This window comes from Haliotis rufescens, unplaced genomic scaffold (assembly GCF_023055435.1).
Source record: "Haliotis rufescens isolate VD_foot unplaced genomic scaffold, xgHalRufe1.0.p SCAF_7, whole genome shotgun sequence".
Taxonomy (NCBI): Eukaryota; Metazoa; Mollusca; class Gastropoda; order Lepetellida; family Haliotidae; genus Haliotis; species Haliotis rufescens.
In genome coordinates, this window is record NW_025964361.1 from 46,200,742 (window position 1) to 46,216,586 (window position 15,845).

Consider the following 15,845-nt stretch of genomic DNA (forward strand, 5'->3'; position numbering starts at 1 on the left):
GCACCAAATAACACCTTCATACCCAAACCCCAAAAATCGACATATCTCTCTCCACCAGGCTAAATAAAGAAACTGATCCAAATACCGCTAAATCCACCACACTAGTGTACATTCACGAAAAATGGCCAAATTGGTGCCACATTTACACAGACGGGTCCTTTGACCCGGGCTCAAAACGCACAGGATTCGGTATCCATATCAACAAACCCCTAAAAAGATACAAAATATAGGCTCCCAAATAATCAAGCAATTTTCACAGCCGAATTAATGGGGATAGTAACATCCCTGTACAGCGCTCAAATAAATAGACACCCAAAACCCCTAATCCTTTCAGACTCATTAAGTGGGCTCCAGACCATAAAAAACAAAAACACAAAAAGCGCCCAAAACTAATACAACAGATAATTATAAGCGCCAACAATCTACGTAAACTAGGTAAAGGCTTAGAAATAGTTTGGATCCCTGCTCAAAATGAAACTCCCCAATACAATAAACCTGTCCTACAAGTATATACCGCTTTAACGGGATCGGGTGGTCAGGCTCGCTGATTTGGTTGATACATGTCATCGATCCCAATTGCGTTGATCGATGCTCATGATGTCAATCACTGGATTGTCTGGCCCATACACGATTATTTACAGACCGCCGTCATATAGGTGGAATATTGCTGAGTGCGGCTTTAAACAACAAACAAACAATCAAAACAAAAAGCCAAGCACTTGAGTAAACTTGTTTAAACATGTCTAGCTAAGAATAGCGGAGATTCCCCGATATTGCACCACGCATTGAGATAACGGAGTTGATTACTTTGACGTCACGCTCCTTAACCAATCAAATTGCCGAACCTTCCGTACCTGATGGGGATTCGGTAATTTGTCCTCATCACACCTTGTTCCGTTGTCCGCAGTCCCACCCAACATCCTGAAGCGTTACGACTGGAGGTAGGTGTTAAACCTTGCTAGAAATTTATATAGCTACATATAGCTGGTATCAAATGGACTTCGATCCTAATTGCACGTGGACACATATTCATTTAGATGCCCTATACAGATAAATAAACCATATTCAGCGATACGTAAGTTGTCTCCGTTGACGCAATGGATGATTAATTTGATGGAATTTAACTGCCTACGTTTTATATTTTCTTATTCAAAAATGCAAATCTCAACAATAAATGTAAGGGATTGTACCTTGTAGCCTCGGGGAGGCCGTTCAGTATTGACACAAGACACGGAAAGCATGTGGCAGCAAAGTCGTGTTTGTATTTGCCACAAATAAACAGAGTGGAACGTTTATATAACTTTATACTACTTAAGACCCCGGATTTTCACGGGACTGTATTAACGAACTTGGTTTTGTCTATGTGTGTCAGAAAGCAGAACTTCCTGAACATTTGATTTATAAGTCACTCAAAGACTAAAGGAATGGCACTATTATTATCATAAACTTTTAAACATTACGTAATGTTTGAAATTCAATTAAAAGTTTAAGAACATCTTTTAAAACCTTGTAAACGTTAAGAACAATTTCTAGAATAAGATGCCAATCGCATACATTAACATTGAACAGAGAAGATGCACACACATATTTAAAGAATGCAGTTTGTAAACTATGCAGTAACAGGAAGCAGAAGATGAGCACCAGTATATGATGTTTTGCGTATTGAATATATATGGCCGAACCACTCAAATATTTTAAAGTTTATTCCACTAATGTCTTATGAAAATATCGTGTGACATCATTAAGTGTTTCTTGCAATGAACTATAGAAATTGTATGTTCAAGGATTAATTGATATATATATAAATATAACATCTACACTGTACACCATCCAATACCCAGACCTGCAACTGTGGAAATCTTACATAGGTGAAACATCCCGCCCAATCAACACCAGAATGAAAGAGCACAACCCATCCACCATTAAATCCAACAGTAAATCATCCATGTCGGACCTTATCAGCAACTGCCCCAATCATTCCATCAACTTGGACAACGTCCAAATCCTCTCCAACAACCTCCATGATTTCACTAAAAGAAAACTAACAGAAGCAGTCCACTTTCACCGCCACAAGCCATCATTAATTGGCTTCAAGTCCCATTGGCTTCAACCTGTGTGTTCTCTGTCCATCGTGATGTTACAGTATTATCCCTTTGTTGTCAACACCTACCTATGTTATCACACTGATGTATGCAATGGTTGTTACTGTTAATCCTCCTCCTACTATATATATTCTGTACTATGTCCCTCATTCAGTCTTGCTTGACAACGGTATAAGGATCTACACCGAAACGTTGCTTTTTACAATATTAAAGAAGTTATTATACATAAAATTGTGTCTACCTTGAAATCCGTCAACTTCTAAGTAATGCCTATCAAACAATTTGACCTTAAACGATTTACTACATGCATTGTTGAAACATCGAATACCGGACAACTTAACCTTCCTTTTGGTCCAGTATACTCAAAATAAGGATGTATCAGCAACTTGTTGACCCATTATCAGCAACCGATACGTGACGGCGGCAACAGCACTGGGACACCCCATCAGGAGACGAATCTTATGACGACTCCACATTGCTGGTATCAGAGCCTACCGCCCTTCGGGGGCGGTCGGGTAGCCTAGTGGTTAACGCGTTCGCTCGTCACGCCGAAGACCCGGGTTCGATTCCTGACATGGGTACAATGTGTGAAGCCCATTTCTGGTGTCCCCCGCCGTGATATTGCTGGAATATTGCTAAAAGCGGCGTAAAACAATACTCACTCACTCACTACCGCCCTTCAGTGGAATGGCCTTGACCCCTCTACACCATCAATGCAGTTTACAATGGGCACGAACCTTACGTCAATGGCAGCGGCGTGATTAAGAAAGGGGGCTGTTAGCAGATCAAAGTCGCTTTAACTTGTTCTGAAAATGATGGCCGAGTCTGTGTTTATTAACCTTGGGGAGAGTGACTTGCACCTAACTGCATCCAAGCTGTCCACCTTTATGGTGGAGGCGGTATCATGGTATGGGGCGGTATTTGAGGTGAGTGGACAACAAGGCATGTCTTATCTGTGGGAATCTGACGGGCCAAAGAGATGAAGTGTTGCGACCTGTAGTAATGCCATTCTTACGTGGACAGACAAGGGGTACCCTTTTGCAGCAGGATACTGCACGACCTCGTACCGCCAGACTTATTCAGCAATATATGCACAACGTTAACGTCAACATATTATGTTGGCCAGCATGTTCTCCAGACATGAATCCTATATAGCTTCTCTGGGATCATCTTGATCGACAGCTGAGACAATGCGTACCTCCCCTACCAAACAGACAGCAGCTTGAACAGGTTTTATTGAATGAGTGGCGCAGAATTCCGGAGACTGGCGACACCCACGAGGAGACGTATTTGTGGCATGCAATGATGCAGGGGGGTGGTCACACTAAGGACTCCGTGATCTAGTGATAGAGCTTCCGCCTGGAGTGCGGAAGGTCCGTTGTTCGATCTGGCCGCATCATACCAAAAGACGTTAAAAGATGGCACTTGGTGTTACCCTGTCTGGCGCTCGGCAAAAAGGGGCTTATGTGCATGTGCATGCATGTTGCTGTATAAGTGCAATAATTTTTGACGCGACGTTAAACCCCATTTCCCCTCACCTCACTTTGTCACATGATTTGACTTTATGAGCACCTTTTGTAAATGTAATGTTTTTATTTTGACTCCATGTCTCTTTCGCTCGGCCTTATGGCAAGTACACTATCGATATGCCATTGCAATTTTGTACCAACCTTGAAAAATGAATCATACAGTTAACAGTTGTCTTTGTTTCTTTTTATAGAGCTACTGAATAAGGTGATAAGTTTCTTTTGCACAGTAGTTTACCTGAATGCTTCTCCTATTGGTCTAACCTAGGAGACGGAGCTGTGAGAGGTCTGGCTACAGAAGTTGTTGTACCCACTATACATGTATTATGTGGCTTCCTCCCTCCTCCCACAGCTACCACTAACCGGGGGTGGCGAGGTCAAGTACAGTCACATACCTGCTAGTAAACGCCCATCAGAAAGAACTTCGAGGGGAGGTAGAAAATCAATGGGTGGGCACTTCAGGCATTTACATTTTACTTATTGCTTTATCTTATCTTGCATTACTACATCCCAGCATCTTTGTCAGATGAAACGGAAGAGGGCATGCCTTTCAGATAGAATTAAGGTAAGGCCCTCCAACTAACCTGGGTAATAGGATAGCTTCCTGAGCGGGAAAAAACGGAAACCCACTAATCTTGGAATAATTACTAGCAGTGAGATCATAGGGTCAGTTCCGAGGTATAGGAATCAAGATCGTCAGGGGATATTGACCTGTTGTGCTACCACCAGCGGACCGAATCTGAACACCTTGTTCATCCTCAAGAGACACGTTTTTGGGATAATGACTGGCAAAGACAGTATCCGGGCGCCAAAAACAATCCTCCATGACGGATCGGATGGAGCAATTGCTGTTGAGAGCCATGGTCAAGGTGACAGATCAAATCTCATGGCGGTTGTTGTCTCTGGCGGGTCCATTCCTGCCAATTCATACGCCTGCATTGAAATAAAATGCAGCTAAAGTGAGATAGTGTTATGGCCAGCTGCCATCTTGGATGTAGACAAGACTGGAATAAATAGTCGTTTCCGAGATCCACATTGTGACTTGAGACGACAGAGGAAAACCCTTAAGGCTCAAACTGAGAACAGGAGTAGTTCATCCTTGTCTTCGGAACCCACTATTGATGATAAAAGAGGAACAGTGAATGATCTGTCCGTCTGTCCTGGGAGAAATCCAAGCACAGCCCCAGATGCACAGCACCTTGTTCTCTATGCTCGAACCATACTTAGGAGACATCTGTTTTTGGTAAGATTGAAGAGAACGCCGAGTGAAGTGGCTCTAAAGGAGCGGTCCTACGTTCAATTCCCAACCTGGGGACAAAACGTGGCACGTTGATCCTCCAGACAAAAGGACTGTCGAAAAGATTAAAGTTCCGTGATCTTAGTGATTTTGTGATCCTTAGGAACTGCCAACCCCGATTTGATGGCTGCCAGATATGTAGTTATGGTACTACCCTTGATGTGGCGCTTGTTGTAGGGGTCGAGAAGGAATTCAGCCATAAATTGTGATGATGCCAAAATAGGATCCTGTTTCTTATCCTTACAAAAGGATTCAAAGGAACACCATTTGTCATCATACAGAGAGCGTGTCAATGGTCAGTGTGCTGAGGCAACAGCCTTCCCTGCTCTAGCCAAATGACCTTAAGCACTTTAGGCCACGTGGAGATGTGCCAAGCATGCAGACGAAACTTGTCTGGAGGTGGGTGTGGCAACTGACTGGGGGGTGTACCAGAAGGTGTGCCAACCCTGAGAGTTCGAGAGGGTCGCGACTGGTGAGGTCACAAAGATCCATTTACCAATTCTGAACCGTCCACCAAGGCTCGATCAAAAGCAGTAAAAGAATCGGTGTGTTTTTGATCTTTTGCAGAACCCTCCTAAGTTGTACAGATGGCGGGAAAAGTGTACGCTTTAAGCGAATGTGTCGACTACCCAAGCAACAGGTTCCGGGACCGGTGAGATGTAGGTCCAGAGCTGTTAATTCTGGCTGGTGGCAAATAGGTCGATATTTGGCAGGCTGAATCACTGAAGGTGTCGGGGTGGAGCACCCACTCCATTGGGGCCTCTTTGTCTGGCCTGGAGAGTTCATCTACCAGGATGTTGCGACAACCAAGGATGTGCTGAATGATGAATCTCATGTGTACTTGCTCCACTTATTGAAAGAACCGGAAGGTCTGAGAACAGTAGGGATGATGAGTGAGGCCTCGGCTGGTTGACACCAGACGACTGTGATGTTGTCTGTGCATATGGCTAGCACTTGGCTCTAAAGCTGGGACTGCCAATGTGACACGGCAAGGATGAGTGCTTCTAATTCTAGATTGTATTTGTTTCATCAGAGTTAATCATTTGACCACAGTCCGGAGGCAGTCTGGTCCTCCAGATGTATCAAAGATCAGGTGGAAGGACGGCGTCACAGACATTCGATCTCACTGTCCACCAATGAAGATACCAGTGGAGGTGAGCTGGGTCACCTAGGTCCGCGGGTTCTGCCGACGAATACACTGTGATTGAAACCGTTGTTTTGGACGAAGGTCTAGTCAGCCTCTGACTGTCAGATGTTGATCTGATGTAAGAAGGCCAATTAATACAAAAAGGTGATCGTAGGTGCAGACAAGCGGTTGTGCTCTATTAGTGATGGTTGCAGCATAGTTGTGGATAAAAGCACCTCTTCGTCGATGTGATTGGTCATCTCAAAGTCAGGGAAGTGTGCCTGTGGTCAGACATCTTTGGATGACTGTGGCCACGTTGGGTGTGTTGTTTCCTGAAAATCCTGATGGTCACTGGGGAATAGATGACGAGGAACAGGGGAGCATACAATACACGCAAACTGGGGTGAGGACCCTTGTCTGATTTATTGCCCCGGCATTGTGAGCAATGTGACATATAAATTCAAAGGGTTTTGAGTAGAACAGACAAACGTGTCAACAAAGAAAACTCAAACTTTTAGTAAGTTCATGAGAAAAATTACAAGATAAAGAGTATAATCATACACCTTAAACGCCCAGAAACAAAGGAGTTTAGCATAATGTGGCAAAACATCATGGCGACAGGGACAACACACGTGCGAAGTAAGCGTGGGGAAGAGCCAAAGTCAGGCAATAATTATGCTAACGTAGGCCTGAAAAGACAACCCTGGTACATCAGACTATAAACTCCATAATTGAGAATAAACTGGTCATCAAAGGAAATGCATAAGGATAGGCAGAGGATGCTGTCTTGTTCTTCAAACTTGGGAGCTTAATTTTTTGACGCCTGTATAGGCCAATGACTAGCAGTGATGTGATTGTGCGTGACTTCGCCACTTCCGGTTACGTGGTAGCTGTGGAAGGAAGGAAGCCACTCAACTACTGGGTACAACAACTTCTGTAGCCAGACCTCTCATAGCTCCGCCTCCTAGGTTAGAAAAATAGCAGTAGAAGCATTAAGGTAGTAATGCAGGATGAGATTTAAAAAATTATTCAACTCCATTACAATATGGGTTTTTCCATTATAATAACTTCAACGTTGTATTTGCAGATCCCTTTAAGATCCCAGGCTCACAGTGATCATGGCAACCCCACTTATCGCTGGTGCTTCATTGGCGGGAACATCAATATCTGCCATTCTATCCAGCCTCGAGCATAAAGTGGCAAGCGTGATTTTAACTGAAAATTGGACACAGTGGACTCTGGAAGATCCAATAGCTTATCCAGATGATGGGCTGATAATCATTCCTCCAATGATAATTCAACCAGGACATAAAGAAGCTATGGTATGAAGTCCAATTTGGTCATTTTGCATTATGTTTTTTCTTTTGGATATTTATCTTTCAACTTTTCTAAATGATTCAAAGTTTTCATTTTAGGTGGCTCGCAATAAAGGTTTTACTTTCTGTGGAACGTATGGGACTGTATCCTGGAAGGTTACACCCTCTTCTAGAGAAAGTCGTCGTGTGGTGGTCATGTGGAGCTCTCCTTTCAACCATATCTTCAACAAAAATCATCTGGCGATTGGGATAACAAAGCCAGGTGACACAGTTCATGAAAAGGATATGTTTGAGAAAATGTACAGTGGGCAACAAGGAAACTTGAAATGTTACCTAAAGGAGAAGTACTTTGAGAAAACCGTCACCATATCGCTCGAAGATGATGACCTGATGATATCAGGAAACATGGGTTCGGGTCATAGGAATGCGATAACGATTGTAATACAACCAAAGACCGCTGACACAAAATTACCACAGAAGATAGACTGAAAACACCATCTACACAACCTATACAAGCGTAATTGACGTGATATATAAAGTAAAGCCTTATTTCTTTAAATCAAATATATGGGGGCCTGCATTTGAAAGTGTTGCTTTGTCTCACAACTCCGAAACTTAGCATACAGTGAGAATTTCATTTGTGTCTTACGGTAGACTCAACAACGCTTTGTGACCCTATTTTAAAATGTTCTACCAAACGTTTGTCAGTTTTAGTTGTCCAAGCAAACCTTTATCAATTGGTTGGTTGGTTGGTTTGATGTTTTACGCCGCACTCAGCAATACTCCAGCTAACTAACTATGGTCTGTAAATGATCGAGTTTGGACCAGACAATCCAGTGATTGATATCATGAACATCGATCCACGCAATTGGGATACGCTGACATGCCTCAACCAAGTCAGCGAGCCTGACAACCCGATCCCGTTTGATGCGGTTTGTGTTTGAGATAAGGACACTGTCATCTTTTCGCACCTAGTATCATCTCTATTTTAATAGTGATTCCAAGGCTCAATGATTTTGTCGAAATAAAAATTAACTGGCCCCGAAACTTGTTGAAAAAAATTTTATGCTATAGACTCTTGAAAAATAATTCGCCTTCACTAAAATGACATTCTTGGAAGTTGATCATGAGTAGCTGTGCTTCAATACAAAGCCTCCCCCCTGTAAAAATAGTTATGATGCTTCAGATTGTTGAAAAAGGATAATATTGCCTGTCACATTTTTTTTACATTCTTGCAAGCTGTTTTTCTGAGGAAAATAATCAGGTTCATTGTTCTAAATAAAAAAATATAAAATATAAGTTTTTAATGACAATGAGTAAATGGTTCGGACGGGATAGGCTCCTCCAACATTCAACAAAAGAAAAGAAAAGTTTGACTGAATCATGAAGTAATCTAAGGAAGAATATTTTATTACAATACTGTTTACTGAGACAATTATATGTAACCTAATAAACATTAAAAAGGTGCACTAGTAATTACATTGACTATGTTGATACTTACATTCTAATCAGATGACGGAGTCTTACTTTGGGCTGGTGTATGCTGTTTATGACACTAAAGTTTGCGGCAATGTATTTTTTGTGGCTGACAATTTATTTATCTATCTAGAGTCAGATTCACAATTATTTTCTACAAGCATTTTCGAGGACAATTTATGTGTTTCGATAAATCCCCCCTCTCCCGTTATATGAAATGGTCATTCCCTAACACCAACAATTTTCATATTACTCAGGTAAATAAGAACTTCTCGTTCATTTTCACTGTAAGGAAAAACATTACATCTATGTCGCACAACAAACAACAGTAAACATTATGTATACAGTGATAGATTAAACTATGCATAATACAATATCATATGAAAATGTGATAAAGTATGAAAAAAATGTGTGTATAATATGAATTTTGAGTGTAAACAAATATTCTCTTATTTCGGAAATATTGCATTTTCGAAGCTAAAACAACTTAATAAACATAATAAACAATGACATTCACACAAAATTTGTTTGATACATACCTTGGACATAAAAAAAGGTTTACAAGTGTTCTGCCATGTTGATATGTTCTGCTGGGGTATAAACATGGGGTTAAATAAAAGCAAGATTTAATTTGAATGTTAATACAAACGGAGGCAATATATTCCCTTGTATAAATTTATGATTACCTGCATTACCTGCACAGTCACTAAAGATTTGATTTGAAAAGAAATATAATTTCATACCATGTGGCTCCGCTCAAATTATGCTGAAGGAATATCTTTATTTCATTCAAACTGTTCGTCTTAAGGTTAGTGATTCCGGTCATCATCCCCATTATAAAAAGAGTCACTGACTCTTTATGGTTACTGTAAAGTGATGTACGCATCTTTTTATACTAATTCTCTCATCTTTTCGCATTTTGTATTATGTTATTGCATATACTGTTCCCCACGACCATCACTGTGTGTTGACAGCTGTTTAAGAAGACATTTCTGGGTAGACCACTTTTGCCTGATGCTGTTGTCTTCATCTGCTTATAACAATAAAACAAATTAAAGTCAGTGTTAGTTTTATTTGAACTGATTGATTGAATGATTGTGTGTTGTTTATGTCGCACTCAGCAATATTCCAGCTATATGACGACGGCCTGTATTTAATCGAGTCCAGTGATTGACATCATGATCTTCGATCCACGCAATTTGGCTACGATGACATGCATCAACCAAGTCAACGAGTCTGACCACCCGATCCCGTTAGTCGCCTCTTATGACAAGCATAGTCGCCTTTGACGACAAGCACGGGTTGCTGAAGACCTATTCTACCCCGGATCTTCAAGTGTCTTATTTGAACTGATTTTATTTACTTTGTTAACTAATCAGTTCTGAGGAATAGCAAAGAGTACTTTAAAATTACACTAAAACATGAATAATACACTGCAGTCAGTTGTCTCACGCTAGGAGTGAAATCGGTAATGTGTTAGCCTCCATCCTTCTGGGGAAAAGCAGCACAGCATACATTCTCTCTCAGGGTGGATATGTAAAATACGGGTAGTGGTCAAAGGGAGGCAACTCCTGTTCTCATTGCATTGTGTCACGTGTGGATGGCCTATAAATACCAACACTTGAAGCAGATGACATTTCAGTATTTTTTTGTTCCATGCACACGTTACATCATGGCTCTCATTTCTAACTAAAAGTAAGTTTGTGGAAATAATCCGAATAAGGATTTGGGTAATATAAACTGTGTAATTAAATAGCTTAAACGAAATATGTTACATTGCTTATTAATATGAAGAACATCAATTAAGTCTAAGTTCGTGTATTTGGTGTAATTGAAAATATGTAAACAGTGAAACTTATTTATTTTCGAAAGCAAATAAAATAAAATAATAGCTTCTTTAGCTGAGAACACAATACTTTATGACAGGAGTGCTGATTTCTACTTTTCAATAGTCTGATTTCCCCTCATGTCGAGCAATATTCCAGCAGTACCAGCCTTTGGCGTCTACATTTTACTACTTTGAGTTACACATCGAGAATGTTTTTTCTCGAAGTCTTCAAAGAGCGTCATACGAATGTTGCTCAGAAGTTGTTGGATCAGGGTTACAACATACGCGGCCTTGGTGAAGCATTTTGAGAAGTGTTGCCTTAGAGACGTCGCCGCCTTCTCCAAGAGACCAAATGATGCAATTCCATATTCTGTGCTTACATCTATACTACACATGTGACCTATGTCATCGGTGGGACAGGGTGCGCTTATCTTTTCGCGAAAAATGTTGGATAAATTAACGTCTTCAGCCTCCATTACTTCGGGCTTTCCCCCACACATGAAACTGACACGTCATCAAATGACAGAAGTACTGTTTAAACCGACGTTAAACCAACTCACTCATTAGTGTCGTTTACATCAACCCCCATGAAGATCCGGGTTAGGATTGCTTTTCAGCAACGCATGTTTGTCTTAAGAGGCTATACCATGAGGAGCATCACACGCCAGTTTTGTTCGATAGACAAAATGAACCAAGCCTGACCACCCTATCCTTCTTACTGGAGACATTTCCAAATGCCCACGGCACCATAGTGTGGTATTGGTAATGTCAGTAGGTCGGTAATTGTAGTGTAAAGCAGACGGACCAGTGAATGAACGTTTGAGCAGCGATCGACACTGTCAGGTACGCTAACATGCACCACAGATGTATCAGAGTCTGACCCGCTGCCCCTTGCTCAGTTCGTACTACAATCATGGGATATCTGGTTTCTATTCTTCACATCTAATATCCATATCCTGAATGTGTTGTTGGGAAGAAAAACACCTGTGGACATTCGAGATCCTCCAGACAAAAGGACTGTCGAAAAGATTAAAGTTCCGTGATCTTAGTGATTTTGTGATCCTTAGGAACTGCCAACCCCGATTTGATGGCTGCCAGATATGTAGTTATGGTACTACCCTTGATGTGGCGCTTGTTGTAGGGGTCGAGAAGGAATTCAGCCATAAATTGTGATGATGCCAAAATAGGATCCTGTTTCTTATCCTTACAAAAGGATTCAAAGAAACACCATTTGTCATCATACAGAGAGCGTGTCAATGGTCAGTGTGCTGAGGCAACAGCCTTCCCTGCTCTAGCCAAATGACCTTAAGCACTTTGGGCCACGTGGAGATGTGCCAAGCATGCAGACGAAACTTGTCTGGAGGTGGGTGTGGCAACTGACTGGGGGGATGTACCAGAAGGTGTGCCAACCCTGAGAGTTCGAGAGGGTCGCGACTGGTGAGGTCACAAAGATCCATTTACCAATTCTGAACCGTCCACCAAGGCTCGATCAAAAGCAGTTAAAGAATCGGTGTGTTTTTGATCTTTTGCAGAACCCTCCTAAGTTGTACAGATGGCGGGAAAAGTGTACGCTTTAAGCGAATGTGTCGACTACCCAAGCAACAGGTTCCGGGACCGGTGAGATGTAGGTCCAGAGCTGTTAATTCTGGCTGGTGGCAAATAGGTCGATATTTGGCAGGCTGAATCACTGAAGGTGTCGGGGTGGAGCACCCACTCCATTGGGGCCTCTTTGTCTGGCCTGGAGAGTTCATCTACCAGGATGTTGCGACAACCAAGGATGAATCTCATGTGTACTTGCTCCACTTATTGAAAGAACCGGAAGGTCTGAGAACAGTAGGGATGATGAGTGAGGCCTCGGCTGGTTGACACCAGACGACTGTGATGTTGTCTGTGCATATGGCTAGCACTTGGCTCTAGGGCTGTGACTGTCAATGAGACACGGCAAGGATGAGTGCTTCTAATTTTAGATTGTATTTGTTTCATCGGAGTTAATCATTTGACCACAGTCCGGAGGCAGTCTGGTCCTCCAGATGTATCAAAGATCAGGTTAAGGACGGCGTCACAGACATTCGATCTCACTGTCCACCAATGAAGATACCAGTGGAGGTGAGCTGGGTCACCTAGGTCCGCGGGTTCTGCCGACGAATACACTGTGATTGAAACCGTTGTTTTGGACGAAGGTGTAGTCAGCCTCTGACTGTCAGATCTTGATCTGATGTAAGAAGGCCAATTAATACAAAAAGGTGATCGTAGGTGCAGACAAGCGGTTGTGCTCTATTAGTGATGATTGTAGCATAGTTGTGGATAAAAACACCTCTTCGTCGATGTGATTGGTTATCTCCAAGTGAGGGAAGTGTGCCTGTGGTCAGACATCTTTGGATGACTGTGACCACGTTGGGTGTGTTGTTTCCTGAAAATCCTGATGGTCACTGGGGGATAGATGACGAGGAACAGGGGAGCATAAAATACACGCAAACTGGGGTGAGGGCCCTTGGCTGATTTATTGCCCTGGCATTGTGAGCAATGTGACATATAAATTCAAAGGGTTTTGAGTAGAACAGACAAACATGTCAACAAAGAAAACTCAAACTTTTAGTAAGTTCACGAGAAAAATTACAAGATAAAGAGTATAGTCATACACCTTAAAAGCCCAGAAAGAAAGGAATTTAGCACAATGTGGCAAAACATCATGGCGACAGGTACAACACACGTGCGAAGTAAGCGTAGGGAAGAGCCAAAGTCAGGCAATAATTATGCTAACGTAGGCCTGAAAAGACAACCCTGGTACATCAGACTATAAACTCCATAATTGAGAATAAACTGGTCATCAAAGGAAATGCATAAGGATAGGCAGAGGATGCTGTCTTGTTCTTCAAACTTGGGAGCTTAATTTTTAGACGCCTGTATAGGCCAATGACTAGCAGTGATGTGATTGTGCGCGATTTCGCCACTTCCGGTTACGTGATAGCTGTGGAAAGACGGAAGCCACTCAACTAGTGGGTGCAACAACTTCTGTAGCCAGACCTCTCATAGCTCCGCCTCCTAGGTTAGAAAAATAGCAGTAGAAGCAGTAAGGTAGTAATGTAACTCCATTACAATATGGGTCTTTCCATTATAATAACTTCAACGTTGTTTTTGCAGATCCCTTTAAGATCCCAGGCTCACAGTGATCATGGCAACCCCACTTATCGCTGGTGCTTCATTGGCGGGAACGTCAATATCTGCCATTCTATCCAGCCTCGAGCATAAAGTGGCAAGCGTGATTTTAACTGAAAATTGGACACAGTGGACTCTGGACGATCCAATAGCTTATCCAGATGATGGGCTGATAATCATTCCTCCAATGATAATTCAACCAGGACATAAAGAAGCTATGGTATGAAGTCCAATTTGGTCATTTTGCATTATGTTTTTTTCTTTTGGATATTTATCTTTCAACTTTTCTAAATGATTCAAAGTTTTCATTTTAGGTGGCTCGCAATAAAGGTTTTACTTTCTGTGGAACGTACGGGACTGTATCCTGGAAGGTTACACCCTCTTCTAGAGAAAGTCGTCGTGTGGTGGTCATGTGGAGCTCTCCTTTCAACCATATCTTCAACAAAAATCATCTGGCGATTGGGATAACAAAGCCAGGTGACACAGTTCATGAAAAGGATATGTTTGAGAAAATGTACAGTGGGCAACAAGGAAACTTGAAATGTTACCTAAAGGAGAAGTACTTTGAGAAAACCGTCACCATATCGCTCGAAGATGATGACCTGATGATATCAGGAAACATGGGTTCGGGTCATAGGAATGCGATAACGATTGTAATACAACCAAAGACCGCTGACACAAAATTACCACAGAAGATAGACTGAAAACACCATCTACACAACCTATACAAGCGTAATTGACGTGATATATAAAGTAAAGCCTTATTTCTTTAAATCAAATATATGGGGGCCTGCATTTGAAAGTGTTGCTTTGTCTCACAACTCCGAAACTTAGCATACAGTGAGAATTTCATTTGTGTCTTACGGTAGACTCAACAACGCTTTGTGACCCTATTTTAAAATGTTCTACCAAACGTTTGTCAGTTTTAGTTGTCCAAGCAAACCTTTATCAATTGGTTGGTTGGTTGGTTTGATGTTTTACGCCGCACTCAGCAATACTCCAGCTAACTAACTATGGTCTGTAAATGGTCGAGTTTGGACCAGACAATCCAGTGATTGATATCATGAACATCGATCCACGCAATTGGGATACGCTGACATGCCTCAACCAAGTCAGCGAGCCTGACAACCCGATCCCGTTTGATGCGGTTTGTGTTTGAGATAAGGACACTGTCATCTTTTCGCACCTAGTATCATCTCTATATTAATAGTGATTCCAAGGCTCAATGATTTTGTCGAAATAAAAATTAACTGGCCCCGAAACTTGTTGAAAAAAATTTTATGCTATAGACTCTTGAAAAATAATTCGCCTTCACTAAAATGACATTCTTGGAAGTTGATCATGAGTAGCTGTGCTTCAATACAAAGCCTCCCCCCTGTAAAAATAGTTATGATGCTTCAGATTGTTGAAAAAGGATAATATTGCCTGTCACATTTTTTTTACATTCTTGCAAGCTGTTTTTCTGAGGAAAATAATCAGGTTCATTGTTCTAAATAAAAAAATATAAAATATAAGTTTTTAATGACAATGAGTAAATGGTTCGGACGGGATAGGCTCCTCCAACATTCAACAAAAGAAAAGAAAAGTTTGACTGAATCATGAAGTAATCTAAGGAAGAATATTTTATTACAATACTGTTTACTGAGACAATTATATGTAACCTAATAAACATAAAAAAGGTGCACTAGTAATTACATTGACTATGTTGATACTTACATTCTAATCAGATGACGGAGTCTTACTTTGGGCTGGTGTATGCTGTTTATGACACTAAAGATTGCGGCAATGTATTTTTTGTGGCTGACAATTTATTTATCTATCTAGAGTCAGATTCACAATTATTTTCTACAAGCATTTTCGAGGACAATTTATGTGTTTCGATAAATCCCCCCTCTCCCGTTATATGAAATGGTCATTCCCTAACACCAACAATTTTCATATTACTCAGGTAAATAAGAACTTCTCGTTCATTTTCACTGTAAGGAAAAACATTACATCTATGTCGCACAACAAACAAC

The 15,845-nt window shown here is 41.4% G+C and overlaps 1 protein-coding gene across 1 annotated transcript; it reads left to right on the top strand.

Moving 5' to 3' along the window:
• The first annotated feature begins 843 nt into the window (after nucleotides 1-843).
• LOC124143662 (tereporin-Ca1-like) lies at nucleotides 844-9,895 on the top strand. Its single transcript, XM_046512689.2, has 3 exons — nucleotides 844-941; nucleotides 7,139-7,373; nucleotides 7,467-9,895. The coding sequence occupies exons 2-3, from the start codon at nucleotides 7,170-7,172 to the stop codon at nucleotides 7,854-7,856; spliced, it is 594 nt and encodes a 197-aa protein (XP_046368645.1). The 5' UTR covers nucleotides 844-941; nucleotides 7,139-7,169; the 3' UTR covers nucleotides 7,857-9,895.
• Nucleotides 9,896-15,845: the final 5,950 nt, after the last annotated feature.